The sequence below is a fragment of the Diceros bicornis genome, chromosome X (genome assembly GCF_020826845.1).
Source record: "Diceros bicornis minor isolate mBicDic1 chromosome X, mDicBic1.mat.cur, whole genome shotgun sequence".
NCBI lineage: Eukaryota > Metazoa > Chordata > Mammalia > Perissodactyla > Rhinocerotidae > Diceros > Diceros bicornis.
In genome coordinates, this window is record NC_080781.1 from 26,582,164 (window position 1) to 26,599,236 (window position 17,073).

The window sequence follows — 17,073 nt, forward strand, 5'->3', positions numbered from 1 at the left end:
TGTGTGTAAATTCTTCAATATATTATGGTATGCCAGGATGATGCGGATGATTAGCTGGTCAGTGCTGAATGATGGTGAAAGATATTGAAATTCATAGCTAAAATTCTTTTTTATTTATTTTTATTAAGATATAATTGCAGGCCAGCCTGGTGGTACAAGTGGTTAAGTGCACATGCTCCGCTTCAGCAGCCCGGGGTTCACAGGTTTGGATCCCAGGCGCACACTGACGCACTGCCTGTCAAGCCATGCTGCGGCGGTGTCCCATATAAAGTGGAGAAAGATGGGCATGGATGTTAGCTCAGGCCAATCTTCCTCAGGAAAAAAAAAAAAAGAGGAGGATTGGCATTGGACGTTAGCTCAGGGCTGATCTTCCTCACACACACAAAAAAGATATAATTGACGTATAACATTGTATTAGTATTAGGTGTATAACATAATGATTTGAAATATGTATATATTGCAAATTGATTACCACAATAAGTTTAGTTAACATTCATCACCAAACACAGCTACAAATTCTTTTCTTGTGATGAGAACTTTTAAGATTTATTCTCTTAGCCAACTTTCAAATATACAATACAGTATCGTTAACTATAGTCTCCATGCTGTACATTACATCCCCAGGCCTTATTTATCTTACAGCTGGAAGTTTGTACCTTTTGACCCCCTTCACTCATTTCGCCCACACCCCACCTCTGGAAACCACCAATCTGTTCTCTTTATCTATGAATTTGTCTTTTTAGACTCCACATAAAAGTGAGATTATACAGTATTTGTCTTTCTCTGCCTGACTTATTTCACTTAGCATAACACCCTCAAGGCCCATCCATGTTGTCACAAATGGCAGGATTTCCTCCTCTTTTATAGCTGAATAATATTCCACTGCGTGGGTGCATCTTCTTTATCACACACACACACAAACACACACACACACACACACACACTTTCTTTATCCATTCATCCATTGATAGACACTTAGGTTGATTCCATGTCTTGGCTATTGTAAATAATGCTGCAATGAACATGGGGGTGCAGATATCTTTTCAAGATAGTGATTTTGTTTCTTTTGGATAAGTATCTAGAACTGGAATTAGTAGATCATATGGTGGTTCTATTTTTAATTTTTTGAGGAAGCTCCATACTGTTTTCCATAGTGGCGGCACCAATTAACATTCCTCCAACAGTGCACAAGGGTTCCCTTTTCTCCATATCCTCACCAACACTTGTTATGTCTTGTCTTTTTGATGACAGCCATTCTAACAGGTGTGAAGTGATAATTCACTGTGGTTTTGACTTGCATTTCCCTGATGATTAGTGATGTTGAGCACCTTTTCATGTACCTGTTAGCCAATGTATGTCTTCTTTGGAAAAATGTCTATTCAGATCTTATATTTTTTAATCACACTTTTTTCTATTGAGTTGTAAGAGTTCTTTATATTTTTTGGATATTAACCCCTTACCAGATACATCATTTGCAAAGCTTTTCTCCCATTCTGTAGGTTGCCTTTTTATTTTGATGATTTCCTTTGCTGTACAGAGCTTTTTATTTGATGTAGTCCCACTTGTTTACTTTTGCGTTTGTTGCCTTTGCTTTTGGTGTCAACTTCAAAAAGTCATCACCAAGACCAATGTCAAGGAGCTTACTGCCTATGTTTTCTTCTAGGGGTTTTTTGGTTTCAGGTCTTATGTTCACATCTTTAATCCATTTTGAGTTGATTTTTGTGTATGGTATAAGATAGTGGTCCAGTTTCATTCTTTTGCATGTGGCTGTCCAGTTTTCCCAACACCATTTATCAAAGACACTATCCTTTCCCCATTGTATATTCTTGGCTCCTTTGTCATACATTAATTGACCATATATGTGTGGCTTTTTTTCTGGGCTCTCTATTCTGTTCCCTTGATCTATGTGTCTGTCTTTATGCCAATACCACATTGTTTTGACTACTACAACTTTGTAATGTAGTTTGAAATCAGGGAGCATGATACCACCAGCTTTGTTCTTCTTTCTCAAGATTGCTTTGGCTATTCAGGGTCTTTTGTGGGTCCATACAAATTTTAGGGTTGTTTGTACTCTTTCTGTGAAAAGTGCCATTGGAATTTTGATAGGGATTGCATCAACTCTGTAGATTGCCTTGAGTAGTATGGACATTTTAACAATATTAATTCTTCCAATCCATGAGCACAAAATCTTTCCATTTGTCTCGTCTTCAATTTATTTCATCAGTGTACAGTGTCTTTCACCACCTTAAATTTATTCCTAGGCATTTTACTCTTTTTGATGCAATTGTAAATGGGATTGTTTTCTTAATTTCTCTTTTAGATAGTTTGTTATTAGTGTATAGAAACACAACATATTTTTGTATATTGATTTTGTATCCTGCAATTTCACTGAATTCATTGAGTTCTAACTGTTTTTTGAGGGAGTCTCTACGGTTTTCTATATATGAGATCATGTCATCTGCAAATAGAGACAGTTTTACTTCTTCCTTTCTGATTTGGATGCATTTTATTTCTTTTTCTTGCCTGATTACTCTGGCTAGGAATTCCAGTACTATGTTGAATAAAAGTGGTGAGAGTGGGCATCCTTGCCTAGTTCCTAATCTCAGAGGAAAAGGTTTCCATTTTTCACTGTTGAGTATGATGTTAGCTGTGGGCTTGTTATATATGGCCTCTATTATGTTGACGTATGTTCCCTCTATGCCCACTTCTTTGAGAGTTTTTATCATACATGGATGTTGAATTTTGTCAAATGCTTTTTCTTCATCTATTGAGATGTTCATATGATTTTTATCCTTCATTGTGTTAATGCGGTATGTCATATGGATTGATTTGTGGATGTCAGACCATCCTTGCATCCCTGGAACAAATACCACTTAATCATGGTGTATGATCCTTGTAATGTATTGTTGAATTCAGTTTGTAATATTTGTTGATGCTTTTTACATCTATGTTCCTCATAGATATTGGCCTATAATTTTCTTTTCTTCTGGTGTCCTTGTCTGGTTTTGGTATCAGAGTAATGCTGGCCTCATAAAATGAGTTTAGAAGTGTTCCCTCCTCTTATGTTTTTGGAAGAGTTTGAGAAGGATTGGTATTAATTTTTCTTTGAATGTCTGGCAGAATTCACCAGTGAAGCCATCTGGTCCTGGACTTTTGTTTGTTGGCAGGTTTTTGATTATTGATTTAATCTCCTGACTAGTAATTGGTCTGTTCAGATTTTCTATTTCTTCATGATTCAGTCTTGGTAGGTTGCATGTTTCTAGGAATTTATCTGTTTCTTCTAGGTTGTCCAGTTGGTTGGCATATAATTGTTCATAGTAGTCTTTTATGATCCTTTGTATTTTTGTGGGATCCATTGTAATATCTCTTTTGTTTCTGATTTTATTTATTTGAGTCCTCTCTCTTTTTTTCTTGGTGAGTCTAGCTAATGGTTTATTTTGTTTATCTTTTCAAAAAAAACAACTCTTAGTTTCATTGATCTTTTTTATTGTCTTTTTTGACTTTATTTCTGCTCTGATCTTTATTTGGGCTAACTAACTTTGGGCTTTGTTTGTTCTTTTACTAGTTTCTTGAGGTGTAAAGTTAGGTGGTTTGTTTGAGATTTCTCTTGTTTCTTGATGTAGGCATTTATCATTAGGAACTTCCCTCTTAGAACTATTTTTGCTGCATCCCATAAATTTTGGTATGTTATGTTTCCATTTCATTTGTCTCAAGGCAGTTTTTGATTTCTCCTTTGACCCATTGGTTGTTCAATTTTCCAGTTTTCTTGTAATTTCTAGTTTCATACCATTGTGGGCAGAAAAGATGCTTTATATGATTTCAGTCTTCTTAAATTTATTAAGACTTGTTTTCTGGCCTAAAATATGATCAATACTGGAGAATGTTCCATGTAAGCTTGAGAAAAATGTGTATTCTGTTGCTTTTGCATGGAATGTTGTGTATATATCTGTTAAGTCCATCTAGTCAAACATGTCATTTAAGTCCAATGTTTCCTTATTGATTTTCTGTCTGGATAATCTATGAATTGATGAAAGTAGATGTTATATCCTCTTGTTAGATGGACTTCTTTATCATTATGTAATGCCCTTCTTTGTCTCTTAACACAGTCTTTGTTTTAAAGTCTATTTTGTGTGATTTAAGTATAGCTACCCCAGATTTCTTCTGGTTTCCATTTCCATGGAATATCTTTTTCTATCCCTTCACTTTCAGTCTGTGTGTGTCCTTATATCTGAAATGAGTCTCTTGTAGGCAGCATATGGATGAGTCTTTTTTTTTAAATCCATTCAGCCACTCTATGTGTTTTGATTGGAGAATTTAGTCCATTTATATTTAAAGTGATTTTTCATAGGTATGTACTTAGTACCATTTTAAAAACTGTACCCTGGCTGTTTTGTAGTTCCTCTCTTCCTTTCTTCTTCTCTTGCTCTCTTCCTTTGTGATTTGTTGATTTTCTATAGTGGTATTCTTAGATTCCTTTCTCTTTCTCTTTTGTGTATCAACTATAGGTTTTTTTTTTCTTTGTGGTTACCATAAGGCTTACATAAAACATATTTTTTTATAACAGTCTATTTTAAGTTGATAACAACTAAGTTTGAACACATTCTAAAGCTCAACATTTTTACTGTCTCCTCCCCACGTTTTATGTTTCTGATGTCACAGTTTACTTTTTTTTTTTTTGGTGAGGAAGATTAGCCCTGAGCTAACATCTGTTGCCAATCCTCCTCTTTTTGCTGAGGAACATTGGCCCTGGGCTAACATCTGTGCCCATCTTCCTCTACTTTATATGTGGGACACCTGCCACAGCATGGCCCAACAAGCAATGAGTTGGTCTGCACCTGGGATCCAAACCTGTGAACCCCAGGCCGCTGAAGCGGAATGTGCAAACTTAACCACTATACCTCTGGGCCAGCCCCCACAGTTTACTTTTTATCTCGTGTATCCCTTAACTAATTATTGTAGTTATTGTTATTTTTACTACTTTTGTCTTTTAACCTTCATACTAGATTTATAAGTGATTAACTCACCACCATTACATTAGATTATTCTGAATTTAACTATATATTTACTTTTACCAATGAGATTTATACTTTCATATGTTTTCCTGTTACTAATTAGCACCCTTTTGTTTCAGCTTAAAGAAGTCCCTTTAACATTTCTTGTAAGACTGGTCTAGTGGTGCTGAACTCCTTTAGCTTTTGCTTGTCTGGAAAACTCTTTATTTCTCCTTCAGTTCTGAATGAATGACAGCTTTGTTGGGTAGAATATTCTTTGTTGGAGTTTTTTTCTTCAACACTTTGAATGTATCATGAAACTCCCTTATGGCCTGTAAAGTTTCTGCTGAAAAATCTGCTGATAGTCTTGTGGGGGTTCCCTTGTACGTAACAAGTTGTTTTTGTCTTGCCGTGAGTCTCTTTTAATTCCTCTTATTTGGAAGCCTCTGGGCTCCTCTGGATGTTTATTTCCTTCCTCAGGTTAGGCAAGTTTTCTGCCCCTTTCTCTCTCTCTTCTCCTTCTGAGACCCCTGTAACTCGAATATTGGTCTTCTTCATGGTGTCTCATAAGTCCCTTAAGCTATCTTAACTCTTTTTTCTTTTTCTTTCTCTGATGAATGAATTCCACTGCCCTCTTTGAGTTCACTGATTTTTTTCTTCTGATTCATCTAGTCTGCTGTTGAACCCCTCTAGTGTATTTTTCAGTTCAGTTATTGTACTCTTCAGCTCTGTGATTTCTATTTGATACTTTTCTATATTTTCGATCTCTTTGTTGAAATTCTCACTTTGTTCAAGCATTGTTCTCCTGACCTTGATGAGTATCTTTATGACCATTATTTTCCACTCTTTATCAGGTAAAATACTTATCTCCATTACATTAAGGTCTTTTTTGAGGTTTTATCTTGTTCTTTCATTTGGAACATATCTCTCTAGTTCTTCGTTTTCCTTGACTCTCTGTGTTGCTTACTATGCGTTAGATATAATAGCCACCTCTTCCAGTCTTTTGTGTAGGAGATGAACCTGATCTTTCAACCCTGCCCTAGCTCTTAGTCATCTCTCAAACCTTTGTGATTGTCTAAGCAACCCTCTTTGTTCTCAGGGTTCCCAGTAGTTGAGGGTGTGCCAAGACCCGTGAGTGTCCCAAAGGGGAGGATCTCAGTCAGCACCTAGATGCAGGGTGATTGGTCCTGCCGATCCTCAGGCAGTAGCTTTTAAAGTACGCAAATATACCTCTTTCAGTGACAGACTAGATGTGAGTTTCTGTCTGCTCCCTCTGCACTGAGCCCTGGGGGGATAGCCATTTAAAAACTGTTTTTTTGTTTGCTATCATCCCACTGAACCCATGAACACAAGCCCCACTGGCCACCAGAGCCAGGTTATCAAGGGGTGTGTCCTCTGGGCAGCAGCCACAAAAACTGGAGCACCAGATGTGTGCACAGGCTTCTTTCTGGGAGATACTGGTATCCTGGAGCAAGGCAAGGAGTGGGAAGATGGTACCTGCTGGCATCCATGGTCTCTGGAGAGTACTGCAGTCAGCCCCTTTATCTGTGTTAAATTAGAAGCCTTTTGCTCAGGCTAAAGCTTTTAAAACAAACAAATAGGCCTCTGTCATGGAAAGAGTGGGTGCATTTCAGTCTGCTGCCTCTGCGCTGTGTCCTGGGGACTTAGCCATGGTGAGTCCGTGTGAGTCCTTTAAGTACTGTCTCTTAGTTCACTATATCCTTGTGGATCTCGTGGATGCAAGCCCCACTGACTTCAAAGCTATATGTTTTGGAGGCCTGTCTATCAGGTAGAAGTCTTAAAGCTGGGGTGTCAGATGTGGGGTTCAAACCTCTCACTCCTCAGGGAGAAGCTGCGAGTTCCCTCCTGGTTGTGTGTCACCATGCCAGGGGTGGGCTTTACAGTTAGATTGTGTCTCAGCCTCTCCTACCTGTTTCAATGTGGGTTTTTTCCTCATTTGCTCAACATGTAGGAGTCGCTCAGCTAGTTCCTGAATTTCTTTCAGAAGGAATTGCTCTGTGTGTAGCTGTAGATTTGGTGTGGCTGTGGGAGCAGGTGACTTCAGGCCCCTCTTACGTGGCCAGCTTGAACCAGAACCTCCAGCTAAATTTCTTAAGTGTGTGGACTGCTCCATATCTACACAAGATGTCTTGTGCTTGATTTCTAAAACATTCATTCAACAAGCACTTTACTGAATGTTTGTTGCATGGAAGGTGCTCAAATGGGAAAGAAAATGAGCAAGACTTAAACTCCTTAAGGGCAAGGACTAAGTTCTATGGAATTCTAGGGAGAAGGAAAAAATGCTAATAAATGATAAAAACAAAATAAATTACGAGGTATAATGCATGATTAAGCTGCATAATGCATGATGAAGTTCCCAAAAAAGACTAATCGAGTGAAAAGAAAGGATGGTATATTTCAGGTTAAGAAAACATTGTGCACAGGGCTGGAGATGACTGACAGCATAGATTAGTGAAATAGCATGATATGTGTGGATGAGCATCAGGTCTGCAAATGGAGGCAGGGGGATCGTGTTTGAAGGCAGTGAAAAATTGGGCTGGAGAGGAAGGTAGAGTTTGAATACCAGGCTAAAGAGTATGGACTTTATTCTGTAGGCAAACAGGAGCCACAAAAATGCTTAAATAGAAGAATAATACACAGTCTGAATGTCTGTTAGGAGAATAACTGGAAACATCTGGAAGATGGCTTGCAAAGGGAGAGAGACCAAAGGCAGAGAAACCAATTAGGAGAGTATTCATATTGTCTGTTCAGCTGATCACATCATGAGGGCTAAATTTGGGCAGAAGCAGCTAAATTGAAGAGTTTTGCTCTTTTTATGAGAAGCCGTGGTGGTGGGGCTTGGCTCAAGAAGGTAAATAAAGGGTTGGTTTTGGAGGTGATGGATATGTTTAGTATCTTGGTTGTGGTGATGGTATCGTGGGTGTATGTATGCATACGTCCAAACTCATCAAGATGTATATATTAAAGGTGTGCAATTTTTTGTGTATCAATTACACTTCAATGAAGCTAAAAAAAAAAGAAAAGGCAGGGAGGTAAAGGAGGAAAGTGGAAAATGACTGTCATTGTATAGTTTGGAAAACTGGAACAGATGTTCTGGAGGTTGATCACGATTTCAGATTGGGTTATATTTTTATCCATGATTTTATCCAAAAGACACTCAGGAGAGAGGTCTGGGCTGGTAATCTGGTGTAAAATATTTAACTTGAATCCAATCATGAGTAAACATGCAGGCAAATCCAAATTGAGGAGCGTTCTACAAAACAAGTGGCCTGACCTCTTTTAAAATGTCACTGTCATGAAAAATGCAAAGAGGCTAGGGAAGTGTTCTAGATTAAACGAGACTAAAGAGATGTGACAACTAAATGCAAAGCGTGACCCTTCACTGGATCTTAAGTAAAAAAATAAAACGCTGTAACAAATATTATTGGCAGAATTGGGGATATTTGAATTTAAATTATATATTAGATAATAGTATTGTACCAGTGTTAATTTTCTGAGTGCGATAATTCTATTGTGGTTATGTAAGAGAGTATCTTACCTTGGAAGATACAGGTTGAAGTGTGTAGGGGTGAAGTGTCATTATGTATGAAACACAATCATTAATTGGGTCAGTGAAATAAAAAACAACAAACTGTACACACACATAAATTGATGTTACTAAAATAAAGCAAATGTGGCAAAATGTTGAATTAATTGCAATTGTGCCATAAGTTTGAAATTGTTCTAAATAATAAGGTAAGGAACCTTTTAACATTTTTAATTAAACATATAAATGAAATATAAAATGTTTTTTAAAAAAGAGTGATTGAGTAGAAGTTAAGGAGTAATCAGAGATAAGTTGTTAAGAAGTCATAGACTCCTGTGTGTATAGCTCACGAAAGCCAAAAGAAGATAAACTCTGTTAATTTCTATTTCTTTGTCTTTTCCAATAGAATGTAAGCTTCATTAGGACATTGTCTCAGTAAAAAAATGTATAGAGGGGCCGGCCCGGTGGCGCAAGCGGTTAAGTGCGCGCGCTCCACTGCGGCGGCCCGGGGTTCGCTGGTTCGGATCCCGGGCGCGCACCGACGCACTGCTTGGCAAGCCATGCTGTGGCGGCGTCCCGTATAAGGTGGAGGAAGATAGGCACAGATGTTAGCCCAGGGCCGTCTTCCTCAGCAAAAAAAGAGGAGGATTGGCGGATGTTAGCTCAGGGCTGATCTCCTCAAAAAAAAAAAAAAAAATGTATAGAACCCACAGAGGATACACAGAGACTTACCACTGATAAGTATTTCATGATTTGAGGAAGCACTCTAACTCATTTGAACAGATCACCTAATATGATTTCACTCATACTTCACTTTAAAAAGTCATTGTATATTTAAAGAATGCAACTCTCTACCCAGAATATGGTTCAGCCAATCCCAGCCTTATCATAACATCTCAGATCTTCAAAGTATGAGGATACACACTGCATTTATCTAAACACCTGTGTGCATCCTTCAAGAATGCAAGTTGGCCCATACAGTTGAAAAAAAAAAATCACCTTTGAATTCAGTCTTTTCTTTCAGAGAACAAACTTAACAACAGAGCCTATCCATTTTATATTCACAAGTTATCTCTTAGCCTAACTTAGCCACTGGAAAAAGCACTTCTGTCCTGGTGTTCAGTTCTGCCACAACCCTCTCAGCTCCACAAATCATCAGGCCCACAGTCTGATGTGTGCTTTGATTTGGGTGCTTTCACGGGCACGCTGCCTCTTTGCCAATGTTGACAGGCCTAAATAATTAATACTTTTAAGCACCCAAGGCTCTGAATCTCACTGCTAAAATATGCGACTGTTTCACATGCCTGCTTACTTCAATAAAAGGGAAAATCTTGCAGTAGAAAATAACAACAGAGGTACTAAAACTCAGTTGTTTTTGGAATTTATAGACTTTACAAAGGCGTATAATATTTTTTCATATGCTGAGCTATCATTTGCAGTCCCTACAGTCCATTAGCTGTATTCAGATCTCATGTAGAGAAAGAGAATCTGATGCAGAGATTGCCCTAAATCACTGAGGTGTGGTAAAGCCGGGAAAACAACTTCAAACGTTTTCTCTTCCTTCACAAAAGAACTGAAACCTGGCTTTCCTACAAGGTTTGACTTCTCTGGAGGAGGATGTACCTCTGCCCACTGCTCAAGGTTCTCGAAGTTCACCAGATTTGCTTCTACCACCCTCTCTCCCTCAGAAATGCTCCTGTCCTCGGTGCCCTCATCCACCACCCTCAATGTCTTTCTCCATTCATAAGGACCTCCCCCCACGTGGAGGAGCCCCACAACGCTGGCCTTATCAACCCCATGAACGGCACCCCCGCCCATCTTCAGCAGCTCACTAGGAGGCTACATCTTCTATTTTTCCTGACCGTGGTCCCCTAATCTCCCACCTTAAAACTCACTCACACCCTTGACCCTTCCTTTTTGTCCCATCAATTTTGGTTAGGAACTTCATCTCTCTTCATTCTACTCTCTAACATAAATTCCTCAATGCGCCATGATACCGGGCCACAGAGCTTTAAGTGTGCGGAAGCACGGAGTCACAGGTCTCTTCCTTTCTGTGAGGTAAGGTCAAGAGGGTCAAGTATAACCAAATTAGGACCCAGGGAAAAGGAGGCCTAGAGCATGGGGCTGACGCATGCTGGGCCTTAAGAGAGAAAAAGAAATGAGGTGAATGGACCAAGTATTTGTGGCCTTCATAAAACCACCTATTGTCTAGCCTAGCACAGCAGAAAAAAACCAATAAGCAGATGGCCGGCAACCCTTGTCATGGCCATTTTAACAATGGATTCATTACCACTGCAAAATGCCTTATTAGTTTTGACCTCCTTTTATCATTTATGCCTCATGAATTCCAGTTATCTTAGAACCCAGTCCTAGGTGGAGAACACTGCAAAGAACACCAGACCATGTTGACCATTTCCTCAACAAATTCATCTCTTACCTAAGCCCTCAGTGTTATTTGGCAATGTTCCAAAAGTATCTTCACTTTCCTCAAGCCTCAATCATCTTCAAAATTACCTGTCTTTTATTTCACTGAAAAGACAGAAATTCTCCAACTTCCCCTCTCTTGGCTGAAAATGCTTTCTCAGAAGTGGCTAATGCATTTACAGTGATCCAGTGAGCTGTAATTTGTTTTCATTTCCATTGAGTCCTTTGCAGCATTTGACCTTTTGCCCACATCTTCCTTGAACCTATCGCTGCTCTCCACGCTGTCACTACCCCATCACCCAAATGGAGGTCTTCCCCAAGGCACAGTATCCAAGCACCTTTGTTATATATTTCTCATCTCACACCCTTTAACTGTCAATTCCATGGAGCTCACTCGCAAATCTCTCCAGCCTGTCCTTTTACACCACTTACAGACCTGTATTTTAACTTCTTTCCGGACATGACTTAGACTTGCCAGTTCCTCAAAGGCAACATGTCCACAGTCAAAAGGGTCACTATCTTCTTCCAACCAAATCCTCTCCCCTCATTTCCTTTCCTCACAGTTTTGAGTCAGTCCCCAGGTCCTGGGTACTCTATTTTAAATCACAGTCTCACAGCCATCTCTTCCATCCCATCACTCATATCTCTCAAGCCCAGGCCCTCAGAGCTCCCATAACTTGGCCTTTGCAATTGCCTCTGAACTGGTCTTTCCACCTATAAAAGTTTTACTTTGGGCCAGATACAGCTGCCAGAATACATCTTTTTAGAAATTTCTTTTTAGATACGTCTTACCTGGTATATGATTTTCAATGGCTCCCTGACACTGATCAAAATGAGTCCAACACCTCCACCCAACATTCATGTCACTGTAATGTGATGCCAGCCTTCCTCTGTAGCCTTATTTCCCCCAACCTCCTGCTTGGACCTTATCTTTCTACTAACTGGACTGTTGGCTCTTTCCCACCCTTGGCCCAAGTGCCTCATCTCTACATCTTCACTTACGCTATTCCTCCTTCAAAGTAGGCTTGGTTCCTTCTCCAACCTTCAGAACCCTTCACAAATATCAATTTGTCACAAAGCCTTCTCTGGGCTCCAAAATGAATGAAACTTTAATACCACACTGCCTTATTCTGAATAACGGAATGGCTGGCCCTTTGAGGGCTAGGACTATGCCATTCAGCTTTGTACCTCTAATGTATTTATGACGATGCCTTGTCCAGAACTGATACTAGATAATTTAGCTGACGATCTGAACCTCTGAGCAAACATTTCACCATTTCCAGACCTTAAGAGATAACATAATCCAGGAGTAGCTAAGACAGACACTTACCCATGGATTCTGAAGTTTGACTGCCAACCACCCGGAGCAGCATAGGCTGACTGCTGTCTGACCTCTGTAGAGAGGTAGAAGGAGAGGACACCGTTGTACCGTTCACCTTGGCCTCTGCCTGGGGCTAAAGCATCCAAAAGAAAACAGAATTATTTTTCACAACAAACAAATATATAAATATAAGAATATTATAGACACTCAGGACTCAGAAATTATGAACTTTCCTACTTAGAAACCTCCCAAAGATTGTTGAATTTGGGAAATTTCACTATTGATAAGATCCATGGATATCATCTTTGAATTGTCCCCCTTATAAGCTTGAAAAAACATTCCAGCTACAGTGGAACAAGATATATAAAATCTCATTAGACTAAATAACTGAAATATTTAGAAGGTCATGTGAGAATGGTTAAACTGTGTGAGACCACAAAAATATAATGGAGAATTCATATTTTTGTGAAGTATTAAGTAACAAGATGGAGAGAACATATCTCAAAATTAAAAATTCCCAGAAAGCCAGGACCATGTGCAGGTAGGCCCTACTACAATGCAATATCTTGCTAGGTTTTCAATAGAAAGTTAAAAAATTGTTTTAGGGATGAAAAGAAGAAAAAAACCAAAGGTATACCAGAAAATAAAACTAGTGCAAAAGAGTTCCATTTCAAGAGGTAAAATTTTCACTTTTAGAGAACTAGTGGAAACCTTCCAGCATGTTTTTCCAAGATTAATTTCAAATTGGTCAAAAGGGAAACATTTTTGGGCCGGCCCGGTGGCGTAGTGGTAAGTTCGCACGCTCCACTTCGGTGGCCCGGGGTTCGCAGGTTCAGATCCCTAGCGCAGACCTATGCACTGCTTACCAAGCCATGCTGTGGCAGGCGCCCCATGTACAAAATGGAGGAAGATGTTAGCCCAGGGCCAATCGTCCTCAGCAAAAAGAGGAGGATTGGCAACAAATGTTAGCTCAGAGCCAGTCTTCCTCACAAAAAAAAAAAAGAAACATTTTTGTAGGAGACAATCTTGAACAAATACAAAAAGATACTAGTTTTCCTTCTCTTCTGATATCCCTTGATATCTAGCACTTGACTAGACACACACTAAGTACTCCACAAATTGATGCGTGTCGCACTTCTGAAAAGGACTCGGAACTCTATTTTTTTGGTTTTGTTAAAGAGGGGAACGTGAATTTTGTAAATGTCCCGTGTTAGAGAGAGGGTGGCCTCACTTGCTCCAGCAGCTGCCTTAGCCTATGTAACTGTGACTCCAGCTGTTTATTGTGGTCTTCCAGGATCTGCATCCTGGCTTCCAGGCGGCCTTTGTGTTGACGCAGTAGCTTGGCCTCAGCAATGAGCTCAGCATCCCGGGGACTCTGGGGAGAGGTGGGCATCATTTCAGGAGGGGACGGCAGTGGGGACAGGCCTTTATGTTCATGCTGCTGCTTTAGACGATCATATTCTGCTTGCAGATTCCTGTTGGCATCAAAGAAGTAAAAAGAAAAAAAAAAGAGAGTTGAATATCATCACCAGATTTCCTATAAAATGGCAGAGAGATACATGTGACCACCACCAAACACAGTAGCAAGCAAAAGAGAGGCACTCAATGAATGGGTTTTATGATGATGACCTTAGCAATGCTAAAAAACCAAAATAAAATTTGAAGCGTCTGCCCGGTGTGTGAGGGGAGATGCTTTTCAACCTTTTATTTTATACTAAAAGCCTTAGGAGTGCTGTGTTCAGATAAGTAAGCAGCAAAGGATTTAATCATTTGTAAGTATTTCTTTATAATGTCATGAAATCACCATTTTTAGACCTCTGTCAACACTTTGGTTTGTTTCAAAACATCATCAAATATTTTTAACAGCAATGTATAAGAACATGGTAAGAGTCTACCCATGAACCCACCACACTGCCTTAATCAATTTAACATTTGCCATATTTTCTTCAACATTTTTTTTGAATAAATAAAATATAACAAGGCTGAAGCTCCCCCACATACCCTCCTCAATATCACATGAGGTCCTCCTCACCATCGCCCCCAAGGAGTTAATGCCATCCTGAATTCCATGTCCCTCATCACCATGACCATATCCACAAATATGAGGGTGAACTTAACAAAGATGCTGATATTCGACTGTTTTTTACCTACAAAAATGGCCATTTCATGTGATTCAATCTAACAGCATTATTTTGTATGTTCTTAAGTTTTACATTTAAGAACTTTGTACACACCATTCTAAGTGTTGCTTTTTACCTTCAACACCATTTCAGATTTAGCCACATTGATACGTAATAGTTCGTGATTTTAAGTGCCGTAAGGTATTGTTCTATTGCTTGAATATGCCAACAACATTCTCCTGTCAATGGACATTTAGTTTGTTTCCAACTTTCCACTAGTACAAACAGTGATGCAGTGAACTTCCTTCTACCTGTCTCCTTGGATGCCTGTTTAAGAGATTCTTTACAGAATATATCTAGATGTGGAATCGTCGGGTTCTAGCAACATCTTCAACATTGCTACATATCACCAAATTGCTCTCCTAAAGGGCCTTATACCAATTTACTCTTACACCAGCACTGAATGAGGTTTTCCATTTGGCCGCATCTTCATCAGATATTTAGTGTTATTGAACATTTAAGTTTTGGCCAATCTGATGGGTGTATTTTAATTAGAACATCCCTGATTATTGGTGAGATTGAACTTCTTTCGTGTTAGTTGGCTTTTCACGTTTCCTGTACCCATTTTCCCACTGGGTTGTCTTTTTCTTATTACTTTAAAATTTATTTCTTTCAAGTTCTGAATAGATTCTTCTTTGCCAGTTATGTGCACAGCAAATATTATCTCCTACCCGCATCCTATGTAGCTCATCTTTAACTCTGTTCATGGCATCCTGTTGTACAAAAATGTTTAATTCCAATATATTCCTCCATGTTTGCTGTTTTTTATGTTTTAAGAAAATCTTCTTTAAAACTATATTTTAAAGTTTAAAATTTTGTTTTTCACATTGAGGACTTTAATATACCCAGAATCTACTTTTGTGCTTGGTGTCAACATATGATCTAATTTTACTTTCCCCCCATAAATAACTTATTGAGCCAGCCCCATTCATTATGTAGTCCATCTTTTCTCCACTGATTTCTATGGTACCTCTACAATACAGCAAGTGTCCATAAATACACAAGTGTGCTTCTGAGGTCTCTATTCTATTCCGTTGGTTTATTTGTATGTTGCTGTGCAGATTCCACACTATGGCTTTAAATGAATTAGTGTCTGATAGGCCCCCTCACTCCCACTTTGTTCTGGCTTAAAGTTGTCTTGGCTTTTCTGACCCCTTTGATCTTCCCTATGATTTTAGTGTCAAATCTTTATATATTAGGAAAATCCTTATTGAAATTTTGGGTTTGAATTACATTTATTTTATAGATTAAATTGGGAAGAACTGACTTCATGTTATTGAGCCTTCACATCCAGGAATGTGGTAAAGCTCTTCACTTATTCCAGTCTCGTTTTACGTCCATTAATAATGTTTTGTAATTTACTGTGTTTTTTCCTCTAGCTTTTCAGGTTGAATGCTTAAATGATTTATTTTTGATTTTGATGGTTTTTTCATAAATACATTTAGGCTTATAGATTTCCTTCTTGCTTTAGAATTGCTGAGAATACAATTGCAATGGAGGATACTTTTGCTATTTGATACCCAGTGACTGATTAGAACTCTTGATATCTTTCTTCTAGTTATGATAAATATCAAAATAAGATGACAGATTCCTGTTGTTCACAGATGATATTTCATCAGGTGAGAGAACTCCCGATCCACAAATGTGGGAGATCTATATCTAACAGAGAAGACATGATATGCAAGTGGTGAGTAGGCAAGAAGAGTTTTCCTATTGTCTAGTTTGAGAAAGTAAGATAATTTCACGACCACGTCAGCGAAATATTTCCTGTTGTTCCATACCTGGAATGAATGTTCTGCAGGGGATGACATATCTTCCCAAATGCTCAGTTTCAAAATGCTGGATCTCCGCATTGAAGAAGAAGAAATATAATCCAATCTATTCTTTTTTTTTAAAAGCTCTGCCCTGTACCTAACGTTACAAGTTTTCTAGGAATTTGTGTAAAGTCGTGCAGGAAATCAATACATGATCTTTTCATCTACAGGAATATAATTTCCTATCTGTATTGACTGAAATCCTGTCATTAATCTTCAAGGATAGTTGTGTGTATAGTTTGCTTCATAGCAATCTTCTTGGACAAAGCAGTAATAAGAAGACATGTATCAAAATAAGTTTACCCTCAACCAGATTCTGAAGATCGGTCCTCTAGCTGTGAACCAATGGTATGTAAATTGTCCACATTAATTAAATCCAGTTTCTGACCACTTAACTGACAATCAGCCAAATGTTTCTGTGAACTTAAGCAGCATCCAATGTTCACAAGGTTTCATTTCGATAGCAATTATCTGCATTTTTTTCCCTTGCAGTTATTCACTAAAAGAAATTCACTTTCATTGAAATGGCCCAACAACACTTTTTTTTTTTTTTGTGAGGAAGATTATCCCTGAGCTAACATCTGTTGCCATCTTTTTGCTGAGGAAGAGTGGCCCTGAGCTAACATCCGTGTCCATCTTCCTCTACTTTATATGGGACGCCGCCACAGCATGGCTCCATAAGCAGTGCGTAGGTCCACGCCCGGGATGTGAACCCATGAACCTTGGGTCGCCGAAGCAGAGCACATGAACCCAACCACTGCGCCACGGGGCCAGCCCCTAACAACACCTTTTTATG

General features: G+C 38.9%; 1 protein-coding gene and 1 long non-coding RNA gene across 6 annotated transcripts in view; one reads left to right on the top strand and one right to left on the bottom strand.

Moving 5' to 3' along the window:
• Positions 1 to 17,073, top strand: part of LOC131400846 (uncharacterized) — an 84,751-nt gene that overhangs the window by 46,166 nt on the left and 21,512 nt on the right. The window lies entirely within an intron of this gene.
• DMD (dystrophin) overlaps positions 1 to 17,073 on the bottom strand; it is a 743,617-nt gene that overhangs the window by 20,737 nt on the left and 705,807 nt on the right. For all 5 annotated transcript variants that reach the window (XM_058535613.1, XM_058535611.1, XM_058535614.1 and 2 more), the window contains 2 exons: positions 13,515 to 13,758; positions 12,293 to 12,416 (listed from right to left, as the gene is read on the bottom strand). In XM_058535613.1, the coding sequence (XP_058391596.1) occupies positions 12,293 to 12,416; positions 13,515 to 13,758 (368 nt within the window). The remainder of the gene's footprint in view (positions 1 to 12,292; positions 12,417 to 13,514; positions 13,759 to 17,073) is intronic.